Source organism: Leuresthes tenuis, unplaced genomic scaffold (assembly GCF_036924035.1).
Source record: "Leuresthes tenuis unplaced genomic scaffold, fLeuTen1.0.hap1 SCAF_21, whole genome shotgun sequence".
Taxonomy (NCBI): domain Eukaryota; kingdom Metazoa; phylum Chordata; class Actinopteri; order Atheriniformes; family Atherinopsidae; genus Leuresthes; species Leuresthes tenuis.
In genome coordinates, this window is record NW_027325375.1 from 6,461,595 (window position 1) to 6,478,037 (window position 16,443).

The 16,443-nt window shown below is 40.9% G+C and overlaps 1 protein-coding gene across 2 annotated transcripts in view; it reads left to right on the forward strand.

Annotated features, from left to right (window-relative positions):
- ppm1e (protein phosphatase, Mg2+/Mn2+ dependent, 1E) overlaps positions 1–16,443 on the forward strand; it is a 52,649-nt gene that overhangs the window by 26,414 nt on the left and 9,792 nt on the right. For both annotated transcript variants that reach the window (XM_072374760.1, XM_072374761.1), the window contains exons 3-7: positions 5,505–5,626; positions 13,723–13,922; positions 14,491–14,679; positions 14,910–15,053; positions 16,153–16,246. In XM_072374760.1, the coding sequence (XP_072230861.1) occupies positions 5,505–5,626; positions 13,723–13,922; positions 14,491–14,679; positions 14,910–15,053; positions 16,153–16,246 (749 nt within the window). The remainder of the gene's footprint in view (positions 1–5,504; positions 5,627–13,722; positions 13,923–14,490; positions 14,680–14,909; positions 15,054–16,152; positions 16,247–16,443) is intronic.

Here is a 16,443-nt window from a genome sequence, read left to right on the forward strand (position 1 = left end):
GACAGTTTTCAGTTCAAATTTGACCTTGTTGAGTCTGGCTCTGGTGCAGAGTGTCGGATTTCTTTTTTTTGTCTCTTTCTCATGAAGAAACTTCAACTTGATGACGGCACCGACCTAAGATGTGTGACATATAACGGCTGAATTAATTTACTGACTTGTCTTGTTGCATACTTTGTTGTTTGCCTTAAGAATCGGGGCAGACATTTCAAAGATTTCTCATTTTCAAGGAGAAGTTTACCCAGGAGGTTACTATGGTTACTGCTTTATAGGGGCATGCTTTAACTCCTCAGTTCCTCGTGTTTCTAGCCCTTGACCTAGTTTGAAAATAAAATCAAGGACCTGACGAAAGAGAAGTTTCTATGGGAGGAGATGAGCTGTAAGACAGAATGTACAAGCGGATGACCATAAATATGATACAGAATAAGAATAAAAGAAATAAAAACCGATTTGTGTAGTTTTTAAAAAAATAAATCACTTCTGTCCCTCAACAGCAGGTCTCCCACCAAACCACACAAAACAAACAATTTGTCACAATCTTGTCAGGAGTCATATGATGAACTTGCCCAGTTGTTAAAAGATGCACTGCAGAACATGTCACGGACCAGCAGGACGCAGATGCAGGGTCTTTTCAAAGTCAGAATGTTTATTCAGAATAAACAACTTGTGTTTCTCCAGGACAGAGCAAAACAAGAGGCTGTGAAATCCTAGTACACTATCCTCAATAACTATACCAGAGGATAGTGCAGCTATGAAAATTATCAGAACAAAAACTCTCTCCACTCTAGGAGGAAAACAGAAAAGGCTGTGAACGATTACAAATAAACTTAACACGCTCTCCTAGTGAGGCGGAATAAACAGAAGATGCTCTCTCGAAAATGGAGGCACAATGAAACTTTACAAGAAACCAAAAATCTCTCCACAAAGGGAGGCACTATGAAACTAAACACTAAGCTCTCCTTTAACGGAGGCACTATGAAAAGTTATCCAAAAAAAAAAACAACTCACTCCTAACGGAGGCTCTATGAAACAAGAAAACGAGAATCACTCCTTAACGGAAGAACAAAACAGGCTATGAAAACTTACGTGGTCTAAACTATGACTATGGAAAAATGACAAAACAAGGATTGCTCTGTAGGAGGATCGCTCGACTACAGGCTCGAGGATTCAAGACTATGGTTTCAAGGCGCTAGAGTGAAGAACATGGAAAAGTTACGACACACTGGCACAAGACAAGGGAGACGCAGACTATTTGAAAAAATGAGGGACCATGGGGAACAGGTGGAAACACTTTGGAATCAGGGAACACAATCAGACACTTGACACAAGAGGAAGGGCAAGATACCTGAAGTTAATATTTCAAAATGAAACAGGAAATGACGAGACAAGACATGGTTCAAAACATAAAACGTGACAGAACGGAACAGCCACTGGCTGTTTAATGTCTATTTGGGATGCAGCATAAAGAGGTATTGCTAATTTATCATAAGCAGTGGACATGTAGGATAGATACTGCGTTTGGCAGGTGTTAGTGTGAAGCTGTGGGAAAATCAAGGCATTGTTTAGTTTTTTATTAACCTTAGACGTTTTCATTCGACTGCGTGTTTTCTTCTGGGTTTTTTTTCTCCCAGCTGTTTGCACGGAAAGACTCAAAGTATGGAGAAGTGACAGTTACTGTGATATGAGTCACTTATTAATGTCCCTCAGATTAACACCTTGTACCTCGCTCTGGTCCACAGTGAGTTCCCAGCATTGTTAAAGCTGACCTTTAATGTTCTTTGTTTTCTTATGCATCATTTGTTTGAATACTAAGATCCATCCAGGCAGAATGAAGACGGAGATGAGATGACAGCCTATGCATAAATGCCATTATTGATCCGCCATTTTGTTATAAGAGATATGATTGTTTAATTTTTTCAGTAGTGAACCTTTTTTTAACCCCTGCAACAACTTTTTAACTTGAGATACTGCAGACACTATTTGTGTGGTTTGACTACACACTAAGGAAAAGGTCTTGAACACAGGGTCATGTGCACACCGTGTGTTTATTGCTACTCAGTGAATTGAGATGATTCATACTACATCTCAGAATATGAGGGATAATTTGGTGCAGCAGCGGAGGGTATTTTCACCACACATTGCTGATTAAAGTCCCCATCCGGTCTTTCTCTTTCAGGACAATAGAGTATAACTGATACCCAGACTGAGGTGATACCTGTGCGCAGCAGTAATGTTCTGGTATTAATGTTTGGGAATTTAATTATTGTTTGGATTAGGCTTTTAAAGCCCCCAGTCAAGGTTGGGCGAAGATCACGGTTAAAACTAATTAAAAGGCAAGTGTTAATAGCAGATCTATGACAATGAGCAAACCCTTTCCTACAATTAAACAGTCTCATGTCCATGAACCAAAACGTCCACACCTTTACAATCCACCTGATCTCATAAAAGTTGCTCCACCTCCTGCACTGACACTGGCACATGCTGTAAATCTGAGGTAGGAACTGTCTGATATGTACATGGTTACTATGGATTCTGGGCTGTCTTGATCATACCAGGTATGATGGAGTTTTTTTTAGCATTTAACGTTCATGAGTTACATGAGTGAAACCTGCCGTGACACAGAGAGGATACTTTGCAAAATGTCTGGATACATTCTGCTCATTGTCAGGGTGGAAATGAGTAACTGGCTTATTAATACATTTAACTATTTCTGTAAGATGATCGTCAGTGGGGTTATTTGCAGTTGCTGTGGTTACCATGGAGAGAGGAATAATTCTCGTTGTGCTTCAAGTTCAGAGTCAAACTTTTTCAAAAGCTGTAATGGGATGAGAGCAGTGAAGAAGAAGGGGGAGGCAGGAGCAGGTTCTACCTGCAAAAATTACATGTAGTTTGTAAAAGCCAACATGGGCTACTCTATGAATCTGATATGTATTTGTAACTTGTGTAAGGCTAAAGGAAATGGAGCTTCACAGCTTACCATGAACAGAATGTGCAAAATGTTGCTATAAAGACATTGAAGCATTGTAAAAAAAAATTAAAAACATAGTAAAGACAGTCTTTAAGTCATACGCACTACAAGGTTAGCTACAGAGCCACCCGAGAGTCTCAAAAAATCCCAAAGAAGCTGTTAAACACAACCATTTAGGTGAAGGATTCCAAACAATAGCATTGTCAGATTAAATCAGACAGAGGCCCATGTAGGGATCTAATAACTGGTGTGCAGCTCGTCCATGGCCTTTAGAATGACAAATGGAAGCATTTTCTGGTCTGACACTAACAATGTTATCTTCAAAAAACAGCATTAGTCATTACCATTCACTAAAATCTTTAAAGGGGACATATTATGGGAAAAACTTTTTTCTGTGCTTGAGAGCATGCATTTTGATGTCTGAAGACTGTCGACTGAAAAACACAACACTCTTAAACACATGACTTGGGTTGTTTGTGTGAGGAAAAAACCCAATTTTGGTTAATTAGCGTGGTTAGAAAGCCTGATCTTATGCCAAGACAAGAAACAGCTACAACGGTTCAAAGCTTGAAATGTTGCCGTTTCACTGTAAAGGTTGAAAAATGTAACAAAAACTGTTCTCCTTATTCTGTTATCTATACAGACTCATCCTCAGTTTCAATTCTTCAGAAAGTCAACATGCGTTTTGATGTCCACTTTCCACATGACACTAGTGCTCATTTGGTTACTGACACTTAGAAACAGGAAGGAGGTGATGGTGGAAGAAATCACAGACATTTATGAAAGGGGTTCCTTTTTTTATAAGTCAAGTTTTGTTTCATGAGATGTGAGCACTGCCCCATAGAAAACTACAGCCTAAGGATATAACACCATCTCAATTACAACCATGTGCACCTTTTGCACATGTGAACAAATGTGCATATTACATGTTTTCTGGTGCTGCCTGGCTGGGCTGTGATGCTTCCTGTTGGTCATTACCAGGAAACAAGTCCTCGACATAGAAGTTTTGATGCTCCACCCTGACTTCCTGCATATGTGAATTAGTTGCTGTGTAACAAAAACACTTGACTTCCTTCTTTACTAATGTTACTCCTTAGCTTTTATCACTTCAAGACAAACGTGTTTAACATCTCTCATATTCTTTAAAAGCCTTCATGTCCGTCGACATTAGTAAACCAGCCTTTAGATTAGACATGAAAACGTCTCTGTTGTAGCTGTCTCTGTTGACAAAAGCATGCAGCCCAGAATCTTTTAAAGATGTTGAGGCAGGCTGCTATCTGACTTTTCATTGATTAAACCCATGTCATTTGATTCATGAGCCACAGAGGCCCTTTCACACTGAATATAGAGTATTTAATTGCACAGCCAACCCCAGCTCATTTATTATGGTGGAATTAAATGCAGTGCAGCCGTTGGGAATTCAGCTCGTCGGCTGTTAGATTCTAAATTAATTTGAGCCAGTATGGTTAAGAATACATGGAATTCAAATGAGTAAAATTATCAAGGGTGAATGTGGGCAAATATTTCAACTACATTTTTTTTTTTTTACCTTTTGAGCATTTTGAATGGATTAGCCTGGTTTTAAGAGGCATGAGACATTTATTTGAAACATTTTTGATGACTCTAGTTGTTTGTGCAAGTGGTCAGCAATATCAGGCAGTCAGTTCGTGTAGGCCCAGACTGAAATGTTGCACAGTCTGTTGAATGGATTATGATGAATTTGGCACAGATGCCCTCTGTGATCTTGAGCCTGAAGTTTGCTCTTTTCTACTTACGCCAAGAAGACAGGATTAGATGTATGACTGCTGCAGATTATCAGATTATCATATTTGTTCTGGATAGACATCATAAATAAATAATCTAATGGTTGTTATAATTACTGTTCCACAGCGCTGAAGCAAGCTGAGGCTCTCGCTCCCTAATTAAGAGGTTGTTAAGCTCAGTTCAGGTTTATTTTCAACTTAATTGTGAGTGTGATGGAGAGCACCCAGACGTTCGGTTACCATTGGTTACCTGCATCTGGAGGTGGCCTCGTAATGGCTGTGACTCACATACAGCGAGCCTTCAGGCAGTCCTTGAAATGACCCCCTCTTCCTCCCTCTCCTTCTCCTCCTCCTCACTGACTCTTATTACCTTTAAAAAGAGGCAGACCTCTCTAGCACACATACATCTGGCCAGATGTTGTGATGCACTGCTTCACTGAACAGAACACTGTTATATCATATAACACTCCTCAAGGTAAATACTTACACCAGCTTTCTCCACCATGCTGTTCAGAATATAGCATGCGGTTTATGTACTGAATGTGCTGATACCTGGACCTATAATGAGATAAAATAAGCTATGAATATCCACATGCTGTTTAATCCATGTAACATGTTGATACAGTGGACCTAATGCATATCTATCCCTGGACATATTTTCTTATCATGTAAACTAGATAAATACAAGACAACCCTGTTGGCCCCCAGAGAGGATTACTGTAAGATGATTTCTGTATCTGGCCCATTCATAACTGTGTCGTCTCTCCTCACCACAGCAACTGTCCCTGCTCGCTGGCTGCTGCCCTGGCCAGAGCCACAGCAAACAGCATCCTTCATACTGACCTCACCATCCACCACCTCATCAAGGCATCAGAAGTTGGAGCTGACCCATTACCACGTGAGTCCCTGGGGAGCCCATGAGACTGCTCTCTCACACGCAAATTAGGTCTCCCTCTCACTTCATCCCACACACACACATGTACAAAGACATGCGCACACACAGAGGCATAAAACCACCAGGGCTTTGTCCCAGTTCTCCCCCGCAAAGTGTATTAAGAGAGATTTGACCACTAGAGGGCAGGAAGTAGACTCAAAGACTCACTCACAGCTGGATGCAGAATGCAATGCTACATCAAGGCCCAACAGAATTACTCTCAGGGAAGTAGTTGTCTACAGGCTAAAAATAAGGAAAAACAGCAAGAATACACTAATATTATATGTAACAATTAGCATCTACAAAAAGCTACTGCTATTAGTAGTTAGATTTGGAGGCACTGTATTTTACACCTAAGTCCTAAAATATGTAATGGTTTAATAAAAGAAAGGTAATACTAGGTAAGAACTTAAGTGACTACCAGACAATAGCTTGGTATTATTGATGGATAAATCTTGGTAATATCATACCATTTTTTTAGGAATGTACAGCTGCTAAAATAAAGCAGTCAAATCCTTTCCTATTATGTCATAGCAGTGAGTTTACCCTCGGTGCTGGATTTGTTGGACAACAGTTTCTGAAAATCTCAACTTTCTGGGATATTTAGACAAGTCTGTTTTTTTGTTAGACTGTGGACATCAGCCAAAACACTAGGACCGTGACTGAGTTTCAGACAGGTAAAATTGAGGAATTTTTTTGTGTGCATATGTGTGTGTGAGTTGTTGCTGTCAGTTTCAGAGCCTCCACCTGAGCCTTTACAGTTAGTTAGCGTGTGTTTCTGGACAGAGAAAAGTGAGTTGTGTGCACCCTAACTGAAAATGAGACGTGCGCCTGGATGTTGTATTCCCATGGCGGCTGTAGCTCAGGAGGAAGAGCAGTCGCCCAAGGTCGGTGGTTCGACTCTGGCTTCCCCAGGATACATGTCGAAGCGTCCTTGGGCAAGACACTGAACCCCACGTTGCTCCCCCAGTGTATCATTGGGGGTATGAATGTGTGTGAATGCTTAGAAAGCACGTAGTTATATCCTAAGATGTGCTGTATGAATGTGTGTGAGTGGGGTGAATGCGGCATGTAGTGAAGCGCTTTGAGTGGTCAGCTAGACTAGAAAAGCGCTATACAAGTACAAGTCCATTTACCATTTACCATGGGTGTTGACCTGTGCTGTAACTGATTAATGCAAATGACTACTGTAGAGTCATTTGAAGCAGTACTCAATGTGATTACATACTTTCACATTTCACACTTTCCACAGTTACCTGTGCTTGTAGAAGCAAAAATTCAGGCACTGGAGGAATTCGGCAAGGCCATTGAGAAGGACTTTAGGTTGGCCTTGAGAAAGTTCTGGCAAACCATTCTACAGCTCACAACGGGAAAGCAGGTCCCGCACCAGGTTGTGTTTGGTCTAGGTGGGGAATTACTGACCCAAACTGGGGATATTGTCGAGCAGCGGAAGCGGCACTTTGAGGATCTCCTCAATTTGGCCACCATGTCCTCCACTGGGGAATCTAGGGAAGATTCACTCATCACCTTCGGAGAGGTTTTCGAGATGGTTAATAAGCTTTCTATTGGCAGGGCACTGGGGTTGGATGAGGATTCTCCCCGAGATGCTGAAGGCCCTACACATTGTGGAGCTGTCTGTCTGACACATCTTTTCAGTGTCACATGGATGAACAGAGCCTGTGGATTGGTGGTCCCAATTTGAAAGAAAGGGGACCGGAGAGTCTGTTCCATGTCTAGGGAATCACGCTTCTCAGTCTCCCTGGTAAAGTTTACTACTGGAATATCTGACTGACTGTCCAACCCCAGATCCAGGAGGAGCAGACTGGCTTTTGCCAGGTTGTGGAACAGTGAACCAGATGTTCAACGTCGCATTCCAGCCTACATGCGTTTTGTTGACTTGGAGAAAGCTTATTAAGAGCTGTGTCTGTATGTTGGCACAAAGTCGGGCTTGTTTGTGATGCGTGTTGGACTCTGCCAAGGATGCCCCTTGTTTCTGATCCTGTTTGTGGCGTTTATGGACAGTATTTCAAGTGTAGTCAGGGAGAGGAGGGTGTCTGGTTTGGGAGCCAGGGTTGCATTGTCATTCTTCAAACCATGACCTTAGTTCACACTGGTGTGGTTTGCAACCCTGAAGTGGCCAGGATGATAGTTAGCCCCTCCATGTCTAAGGCCATGGTTCTCAGTCGGAAATGGCAGGAGTGCTCCACCCATTTCAGGTGGAGTGGGTTGGAGATGGGTCTTTGCTTCAAGTAGAGAAATTCAAGTATCAAGATTGCTTATTCACGAGAGGAGGTCTCGTGAGGCACGAGGCAAGATGGCTGCATGGCACTGAGCGCTGTTAATATAACCCTTTTATTTGTGTTTACTGGGACCCATACACCTAAATACTTTAAATTAAGTTATATAAAGGTTTAGTTTTAAGTTATGACCTCAAAGAAAGAGCCAGCGCCAACCAAGAAGCAGGAGTTGTCGAGCAGAAGACAAGCTAACGTTAGCGAGTCTCCGGAAGACATGGTCACGCTAATTAAGCGAACAATTGCATTGGAGATGGAGTCCCTGCAGGAAACGGTACCCTCCATGTTAAAAGTCTCACTTGAGCAAGCTTTAAGTCCGATTGAGAAACACCTGGCGGAGAACGGCACTATCCTCAAGTCTTTGAATGAGAAATTGGAGGAGCATTTTGAAAAGTTCAACACAGTGTTCAATCGGTTGGATAGCATTCAAGCTAACGTGCGTCAAAGCGAAAAAGACAGTAGTACCTGTCTCTGTCTCTGTAGCACTCTTTTGTAGCAGACTACACATTTTTCTCCTCGAGACACAAAACTTTTTCCTGCATCAACTATATGCTGATTTCATCTGGATTGCTGCCCTCTGTACACTTAGTACAATTTTTGCCCAGACTCCTGTCTGATCATAACCCCATTATTTCATCGTTTAAGTATGGGAACATTAAAAATAAAGCCTCTAGATGGAGATTCAATTGTACCCTATTAAAAAATTTATAATTTATCACCCAATTGAAAGCAAAATTGACTGAATTTATATCCATAAATAAGAATAGTGTTACAGACTTGACAGTCGTTTGGGAATAGTGTCATCAACAGAAGAAATAAATGAGACATTTAGAGACTATTTCAAAGATACATGAGTGGCTGTGTCCCATCAGAGGACAACTAAGCTTACTAAGCTTTTCATTGGATTGGATCTCCCTAGTCTATCTGAAGAAGACACCATACATTTAGATGCTCCAATTACATTGGATGAGCTACTACAGTTGAAGGCATAAGGACCCCTACTGGAGGTAGTACCTTTCATGCAGGGGATTTGAACCCAGGTCTCTCACATGAAAGGTGGCAATAATACCTCTATCATACCACTACTCTATCAATCTTGAGACAATCATTGGCAAAAATAGTTATCACCGACCAAATTGGCTTTATTAAGGGCCGACTTGCAGCCGATAATATCCACAGACTCTTCCACATACTGAGTACAACAAATAAGATCCCACCTGAATGCAGTTTGCTGTTTCTCGATGCTGAAAAAGCCTTCAACTGCTTGGAATGGCCATATCTTTGGATAAAAAATTCAAGTTTGGTGATAACTTTATCAATATGGTTAAGATCCTGTATGCTAATCCCTCAGCCCAGGTGTGTGTAGGAGGAGGCTTTTTAGAACTATTTAATATAAAACGGGGGGTTTGCCAGGGAGATCCCATTTCTCCCTTAATTTTAATTTATCCATTGAACCGCTGACACATTTGATTAAGAGCTGTCTTCGAATCTCCTCTATAACAGTAGGTACAACATCACACTCAACTTTGCTTTATGCCAATGACACTCTGATATATATGTCGTATGTTCAACGGTCACTCCCAGTTGTATTAGAAATTTTGGAGAACTATGGGTACTTCTCTGGTTATAAAGTTAATTGATCAAAATCGGCATTAATGCTTCTTAACATAGACCAGAAGGACGTGTCCATCCCCCCACAGATAAGCGTTAAACAGGAAGTACTTTGCCTGGGTATTAGAATCAGCACTTCCTTAACAACTATCGCTAAAACCAATTTCTCTCTTGTTCTAAAAAATATAGAAGATGACATTAGTAGATGGAAACATTTGCCAGCATCAATACCGGCTCGTGTAGCGACCATTAAAATAAATATCTTACCCCGCATTAACTTCATTAGCTCAATGGTTCCACTGCCACCCCCATCAGGCTATTGGCAAAATTTAGACTCCTTATTGAGAAGTTATGTTTGGAAGGACAAACGACCTAGTATAAAGTGGTCGGTGCTCCAGCACAGTAAGCCCAATGGAGGACGGGCATGTCCCAACTTTAAATTATATCACTGGGCATTTGTGCTGAGAAGTCTTAAATTTTGGATGGATGACGAAAAAGTTTCTTCCTGGAAAAGTATGGAGCAAGAATTAATTGCACCCATAAGGTTGAAAGATTTTCTCCTGATGGGCATTTCTTTTAAGAAGTGTGGCTTACATTATGGTCCCATATTTTCTTATCTTTTGCATTTGTTTGGAGCAGTGGAGAGATTTATATGTCATAAAAGTATTTGGTGTAAGTCATCTCCATTATGGAACAATAATCATGTTCTGTCTGGGGGGAAACCATTCATTAATAAGGATTGGGAAGAGAAAGGCATTAGAACTCTTAATGACATCAATGGACCAAGAAATATCCTTGACTTTCAGGAAGTGATCTCTCAATATGGAATTGATAAGCATTCTCTTTTCTTTTATTTTAGACTGAGGTCTGCATGTAAGGCCAACAGGGTTCCGTGGGGAGCAGAACTAAAAAGTTATCCCTTTCTAGGTTGGTTACAGGATGCTCCTAGACAGATAGTATTATATTTATATGATCAATTAAACTCTACAAAATATTCACCCTCGGCAGGAATGAGAGCATGGGACAGAGATGTAGGGGAATTAAAGCAGGATCTGGACTGGGATACAATTTGGAGCAACGTAACTGCTGCGTCCAAAAACCCAAGCCACCAATACATACACTTGAAATGTTGTCATAGAGCATATGTAACACCTGCAATCAGACATCGAATGGGATTAACAGATGATCTGTATTGCACGTTCTGCACCCCTGGAACCTTGGGCTCATTTGTTCATGTTGTATGGGAGTGCCCTGGGATTTTGGAATTCTGGGGGAAGGTTATAAGAACTTTAAATGACTGAGTGGGAATACAACTGCCAATGGACCCTTTTGTACATCTTTTGAATGACGAATCCAAACTATCTCTAACAGAAAAATCTCACAAAATTTGGCTGGCAGGCCTGACAGCAGCCAAAAAGATTATAGCCCAACGTTGGAAGCCTCCTCATGACATCTCCATAACTCATTGGCTTCTGAGTTTCTTGAATATCGCATATTTGGAACTGTCGTCAGCAAGGATTAACAATTCTCAACAAGGCACAATTTCATTATGGACAAACCTGATATCAGACCTGAATTATACTCTTACTGGAGATAAGGACACAGTGAGTGTGTAATTGTGATTGGGCTGGTGGTGGGATGAAGGGGGGGCGGGATTGGAGGGGGGGGGGGGGGGGGGGGGGTGTGTGTTTTGTATGTTGGTATGTGTTGTTCTGTATCTAAGACAATTCAATAAAAATTGAATGATAAAGATTGCTTATTCACGACAGCAAGTTGAAAAGAGAGATAGTTAGACAGAGAGAGAGAGGGCTTTTTTCAGCAGTAATGAGGGCGCTGCTCCAGTCCGATGTCATGAGGAGGGAGCTGAAAAGTTTTTGATATACAAATCTATCCTAGTTCCTGTGGTTATGAGACTTGGGTAGTGACTGAAAGAATGAGGTTGCAGATACAAGTGGCTGAAATGGCTTTCCTTCAAAGGGTGGCTCAGCCATAGAAATGGAGTGAGAAGCCCACACATCCAGAGGGAACTTGAAGTAGAGATACTACCCCTCCACAATGAAAGGACTCAGTTGAGGTGGTTCAAGCATCTAATTAGGATCTTTTCTGGTCCCTTTTTTTGGAGGTTTTTCGTGCATGTGCAGTCAGGATACCTCAGAGCAGCCCCTTTTGGCCTGGGAGCTGGAGAGAGTTGCTGAGGAGATGAATGTCTGGGTTTAACTCCCAGACATTTTGCTCCTGCAACCTTGACCTCGGATAAGCTGAAGATAATGGATGGATGGATAGACCTCAGAAAATACTTCAACAAACAAATGGTTTACATAGTGTGACCATGAAATAACACAAAACATATAGTTTAGTAGTTGCAGCTCTGTGTAGTGCTTCCTGTTTTATATTTACAGTTATGTATTTGTAAGTTAGTGACTCATACACCATCATGTTGCTGCCACCAGTCCACAATGCACCAACTGTTTATCCACCACTTCAAATAGTCCAGAGCAAAAGCACCTTTTATGTTTCAGCTGCAAAGAGCTATTGTGACCAGCTGTTTTAAGATATGATTGATCCTTTTTGAAAATTGAAGCCTTGTGTGACTTTTTAAGAATAAGACATCAGTAGGAACTAATGGCCTTTGAGCTGAGTGCCAGAAACATGGGGAGGAAGTCAGAGTAATAAGAGACAAATAAATGTATAGTTGCTTTCAGTACTTTTGGCTGATTTGTGAACCGTTACTGCAGAAAGCACCTTTTCTGTAAAAATGTTTTCCTCTTTATTACATGTCAGATAATTTAACTGAGTTTGCTTCATCTTCAGACTGATCTTTGTCTGGTTCAGAGCCATCCTTGTTTTTTCAATATTTTTATAAAGTTAAAACTCTTTTCCACTACTCCACACTTTAGCCTCCAACCATATTTTGATTGATCTTATGCTTGCGTTAATCATGAGTACAGAAGAGACATAGTGCCACATGTTCTGATTACAATAGACATGCACTGAAGTTCAAACTACTTTGGACCTCACTCTTCGTGCTGTCTAAAAGTACTGCGTTATGTAATGGGCAGTCGCATCCTGTTTGCTGTTGCTTCACTGCACTCTACAGTAATTTAATTTTTCTTCTGTGCTGAAACCTCTCTATTTGAAGCAAGACAGAGGAAGGGGCAGAGTAGTCAGTGAACAGAGAACAGTTGAGAGCTGGGATGCTGGATTTGATGTGCATAAACTTTTAACAGGTGGAGGGATGAGAGTGAAGGGAGGAAGTAGGACACAGATTAGGTTGGTGTCTGTTTGGAAAGCAGGTGGACAGTGAGAGAACAAAGCAAAGATAGAACAGACATTATACCTGCAACTCACATTAGTAGGTTAAGCACAAGTTCTGGCACGCTGTGTTTTTTTGTCATCACACAGAACACTGATGCCACTTATAGGCTTGCTACTGTTCTACTGACTTGTGTAACTCAAGAAATCTCCCAGTGACTGTTTCTTCCATACTTATTAAGGTCTTACTATCCCAAAGGATGTAATTTCCACTGAGCGAATGATTAAATTAAAAGTTTTCAAATTTATATTTTTGACACAGCAGAAAAGCCTTTTAGATTAAGATACTACATGAAATGTGTTAAAACAGTCTTAGAAGAAGCTTTACAAACACTTTCAAGATCACTTATATGACTCCTATATGTCTCCGAACAGATTAGAAAACCACCCTTCAGATCAACAAGTGATATATTCTGGTGCAAACAAGATACATTACTCAGGTGCTGTTGGGGATCCAGCCAGAACTAGCTTAGTTATTAGCAAATATTAATAAGTATACAAGAACAAGACTGACCTTCACAACCAGCAGTTAACACAGTGAACAATACACGATGACCGCAAACAACTTCTCCTCTAAATTAGTACAATAAAATTGATCAAAATTGGCATAATGATAAAATCAGTGGTACTTTCATCAGTAAATACTATTATGTAAACTGCCGTACTATGTACAAAATAAACAAGCAATTAGAGGCAGACCATTAGTCTATGTGTGTGGATGTGTTTATGGGAGAAGAGGCAAAAACCAAGGCAATAAGCAACATAAGCTTTTTTCATCTTGTACTGTACACTATGAAAAGCAAACTAACTGGCTAATTCTGTGCTTCTGTGTGTGTGTGTTAGAGATGGAGTCTGTGAAGTTGACCCGGCTGGTGTTTAATAGACTGTTTGAGGTGTGCTGCCTCTGGCTGAAGGAGTTGCCCTTCCACCGTCGTCCAATGCCATACTACGAAACGTCCATCCATGCCATCAAGAACATGAGGCGCAAGATGGAGGACAAGCATGTCATCATCCCTGACTTCAACACACTCTTCAACATTCAGGTTGGTCAAACTTCCCCCAATTTTCTCAGAGATAATGCTGCCTAAATACTGTGCACAAGTAATAATATTACAATTAACAAAGAAGACATGCACTCTCTAGACAACACCCACAACAAAGGAAATAATACTAATAAAAACACTTCAAACTTTCAGTATGACAGCAAAATGAGCAGCCAGCATTACAACATAGGCTGCAAGTGTGCAGAAGGCCTATAATTCCTGCTCATATTTATTGAGCAGGATATGAGCAGCACTGTAGCAAGGCTAAACTCTGGTTGTGTTCCCTCTCAGTCAATCTTTACTGATGCAGGATGAGCACTTGTCATACCTCCCCCTCTCTCTCATTGTGAGTCTGTCAAAAAGAGCTGCTTTAAGGGCCTTCTCCTCAGAATATCTACCTTCATGTCTAGTTGTTTTTATATATGTTGGACAGACATTATTGTACGTGGCTAAAACTAGCGGTGAGCATGGTGTTTTTTGTTATTCACTCTCCCACAGTCAGAATTTCATTGCATTTAAGCCAGAATTATACTCAGTTTTTTTAGTTTTTTTTGGTTTTGTCTCTCAGGATCAGGAGGAACAAGCTTTCTTTGCTGTGTTTGATGGTCACGGTGGTGTAGATGCTGCCATATACGCAGCAAACCACCTCCACGTCAACATGGTTCATCAGGAATCCTTTAGCCAGGACCCCAGCGATGCACTCTGCAAAGCCTTTAAGCTCACAGATGAACGCTTTGTGAGAAAGGCCTCACGAGAGGTAACCATGTCCTAGAGAATGAAGCCCATCATCATTATTTACTGTTGTCTCTGCTATGACCTTCACTATTAAAACTATTAGTACAGGAAGTTCCAGAATCTCAACAAAGGCAACTTTTAAAACTTTTGTAGAAGTAAACTTTAGTAAAACATTTGTTAGCATTTATCTGAAAGACAGAGCAGTTGCTGTCTGCTGTGAGCTAAACACTGTAACATATATGTGTGTGTCAGAATCTGCGCTGTGGTACAACAGGCGTGGTGACGTTCCTGCGGGGTCGGACGTTGTACGTGGCTTGGCTGGGAGACTCTCAGGTCATTTTGGTCCGGAGAGGGCAGGTGGTGGAGCTGATGAAACCACACAAACCAGACAGAGAGGTGAGATAAATACTCTTTTCAGTCACGGTTAGGTTCAATCTGGACGATATGTGTGGTGCCATATTTTAGAGGGATATGTAGTAAAATACTATTTAGCTCTGAACTGTTGCCAGGCAGCAGGGAAGAACTCCAGTAGACTATTGGCTGTAGCCAAAATCTATTTTGGCACGTAACTTTTGGCTCAGTTAACAGCAAATTGACACTTTAATGTTTTATTCTTCTGAATGAATGAATAAATGAAACAATTGGGATATGACATGATAAATTGGCAGATTAAGAGTGACAACAGCATGTTACATGTTATATCATGTCATCAACAAAAATTATTCCAAAATGGAGAAGTCATTTGGAAAATTTAGGTATGATTCTGCATCATGACCAAACGTCTCCACTTTGGTCTGGTCTGTCCAAACGACATTGTTCCAGAAGTCTTGAGGTTTGTTCAGATGCAGCTTTACAAACCTAATGACCTTCTAACCCTTTCCAGATTGAAGGATAGAAACAATCGCTTCTCTCAGACAATTGCTGATGTCGTTCCTCCTTTCTTTTATAGAGGAGCTCACACATACTGATGATGAATCAATCAAGTGTATTTGATGAGAGGCACCAGGCTGCTACTTACTCTTCTAATTCCTATGGAAGCAGCAAAGGTGGACTTTTTTTAGTTTTTGTAAAATGAATGATGACACAGTGGAGCACATCATGTGTTGCTGTTCATCTGAAGTTGTATTCCCCTAATTGTAAGACCTAGTAAGGATCAGATGATTTTTTTCATATTATGTCCTGATACAAAAAGCTAATACAAACTTATAAAAAGGCTGTATGTAAATGTCATTCTCTCACTTTCAATATTATGTGTCTGCACACAAGTATTACCATCGCATACTATCCCTCATGGTAATGTCCTGGCATGTTACCTGCCATTTTGAGTGTATACTCTATAATTCCAGTCCAAAACGGTAGTGTTATGTACCCAAAAACAGCATTTTGAGTGGACCATCATTTTAAGTGCACAATAGAGGTAGGTAAAGCACTGTAATGAGTCATTTGCTTCAGAGAACAGCAGCATGAGGCGATGACCATCATTGTGTATCTGCAGGATGAGAAGCAGAGGATCGAGGCTCTGGGAGGATGTGTGATCTGGTTTGGCACATGGAGAGTCAATGGCAGCCTGTCTGTATCCAGAGCAATCGGTACGGTTTTAGTTCCATTAGATTGTTTTTTTTATGACACATACACGAGATGTTGTGAATGTTAGACACGTTTCTTGCTCAAGTTTTTTTTTATTTTTAGATAAGCTTAATATCATCTACAAGCACTCACTCACTGAGGATGTAAGGAGCTCAGAGGGCTCAGAAGTTCTGAAACAGTCTGCTTGAGGAAGTCATTT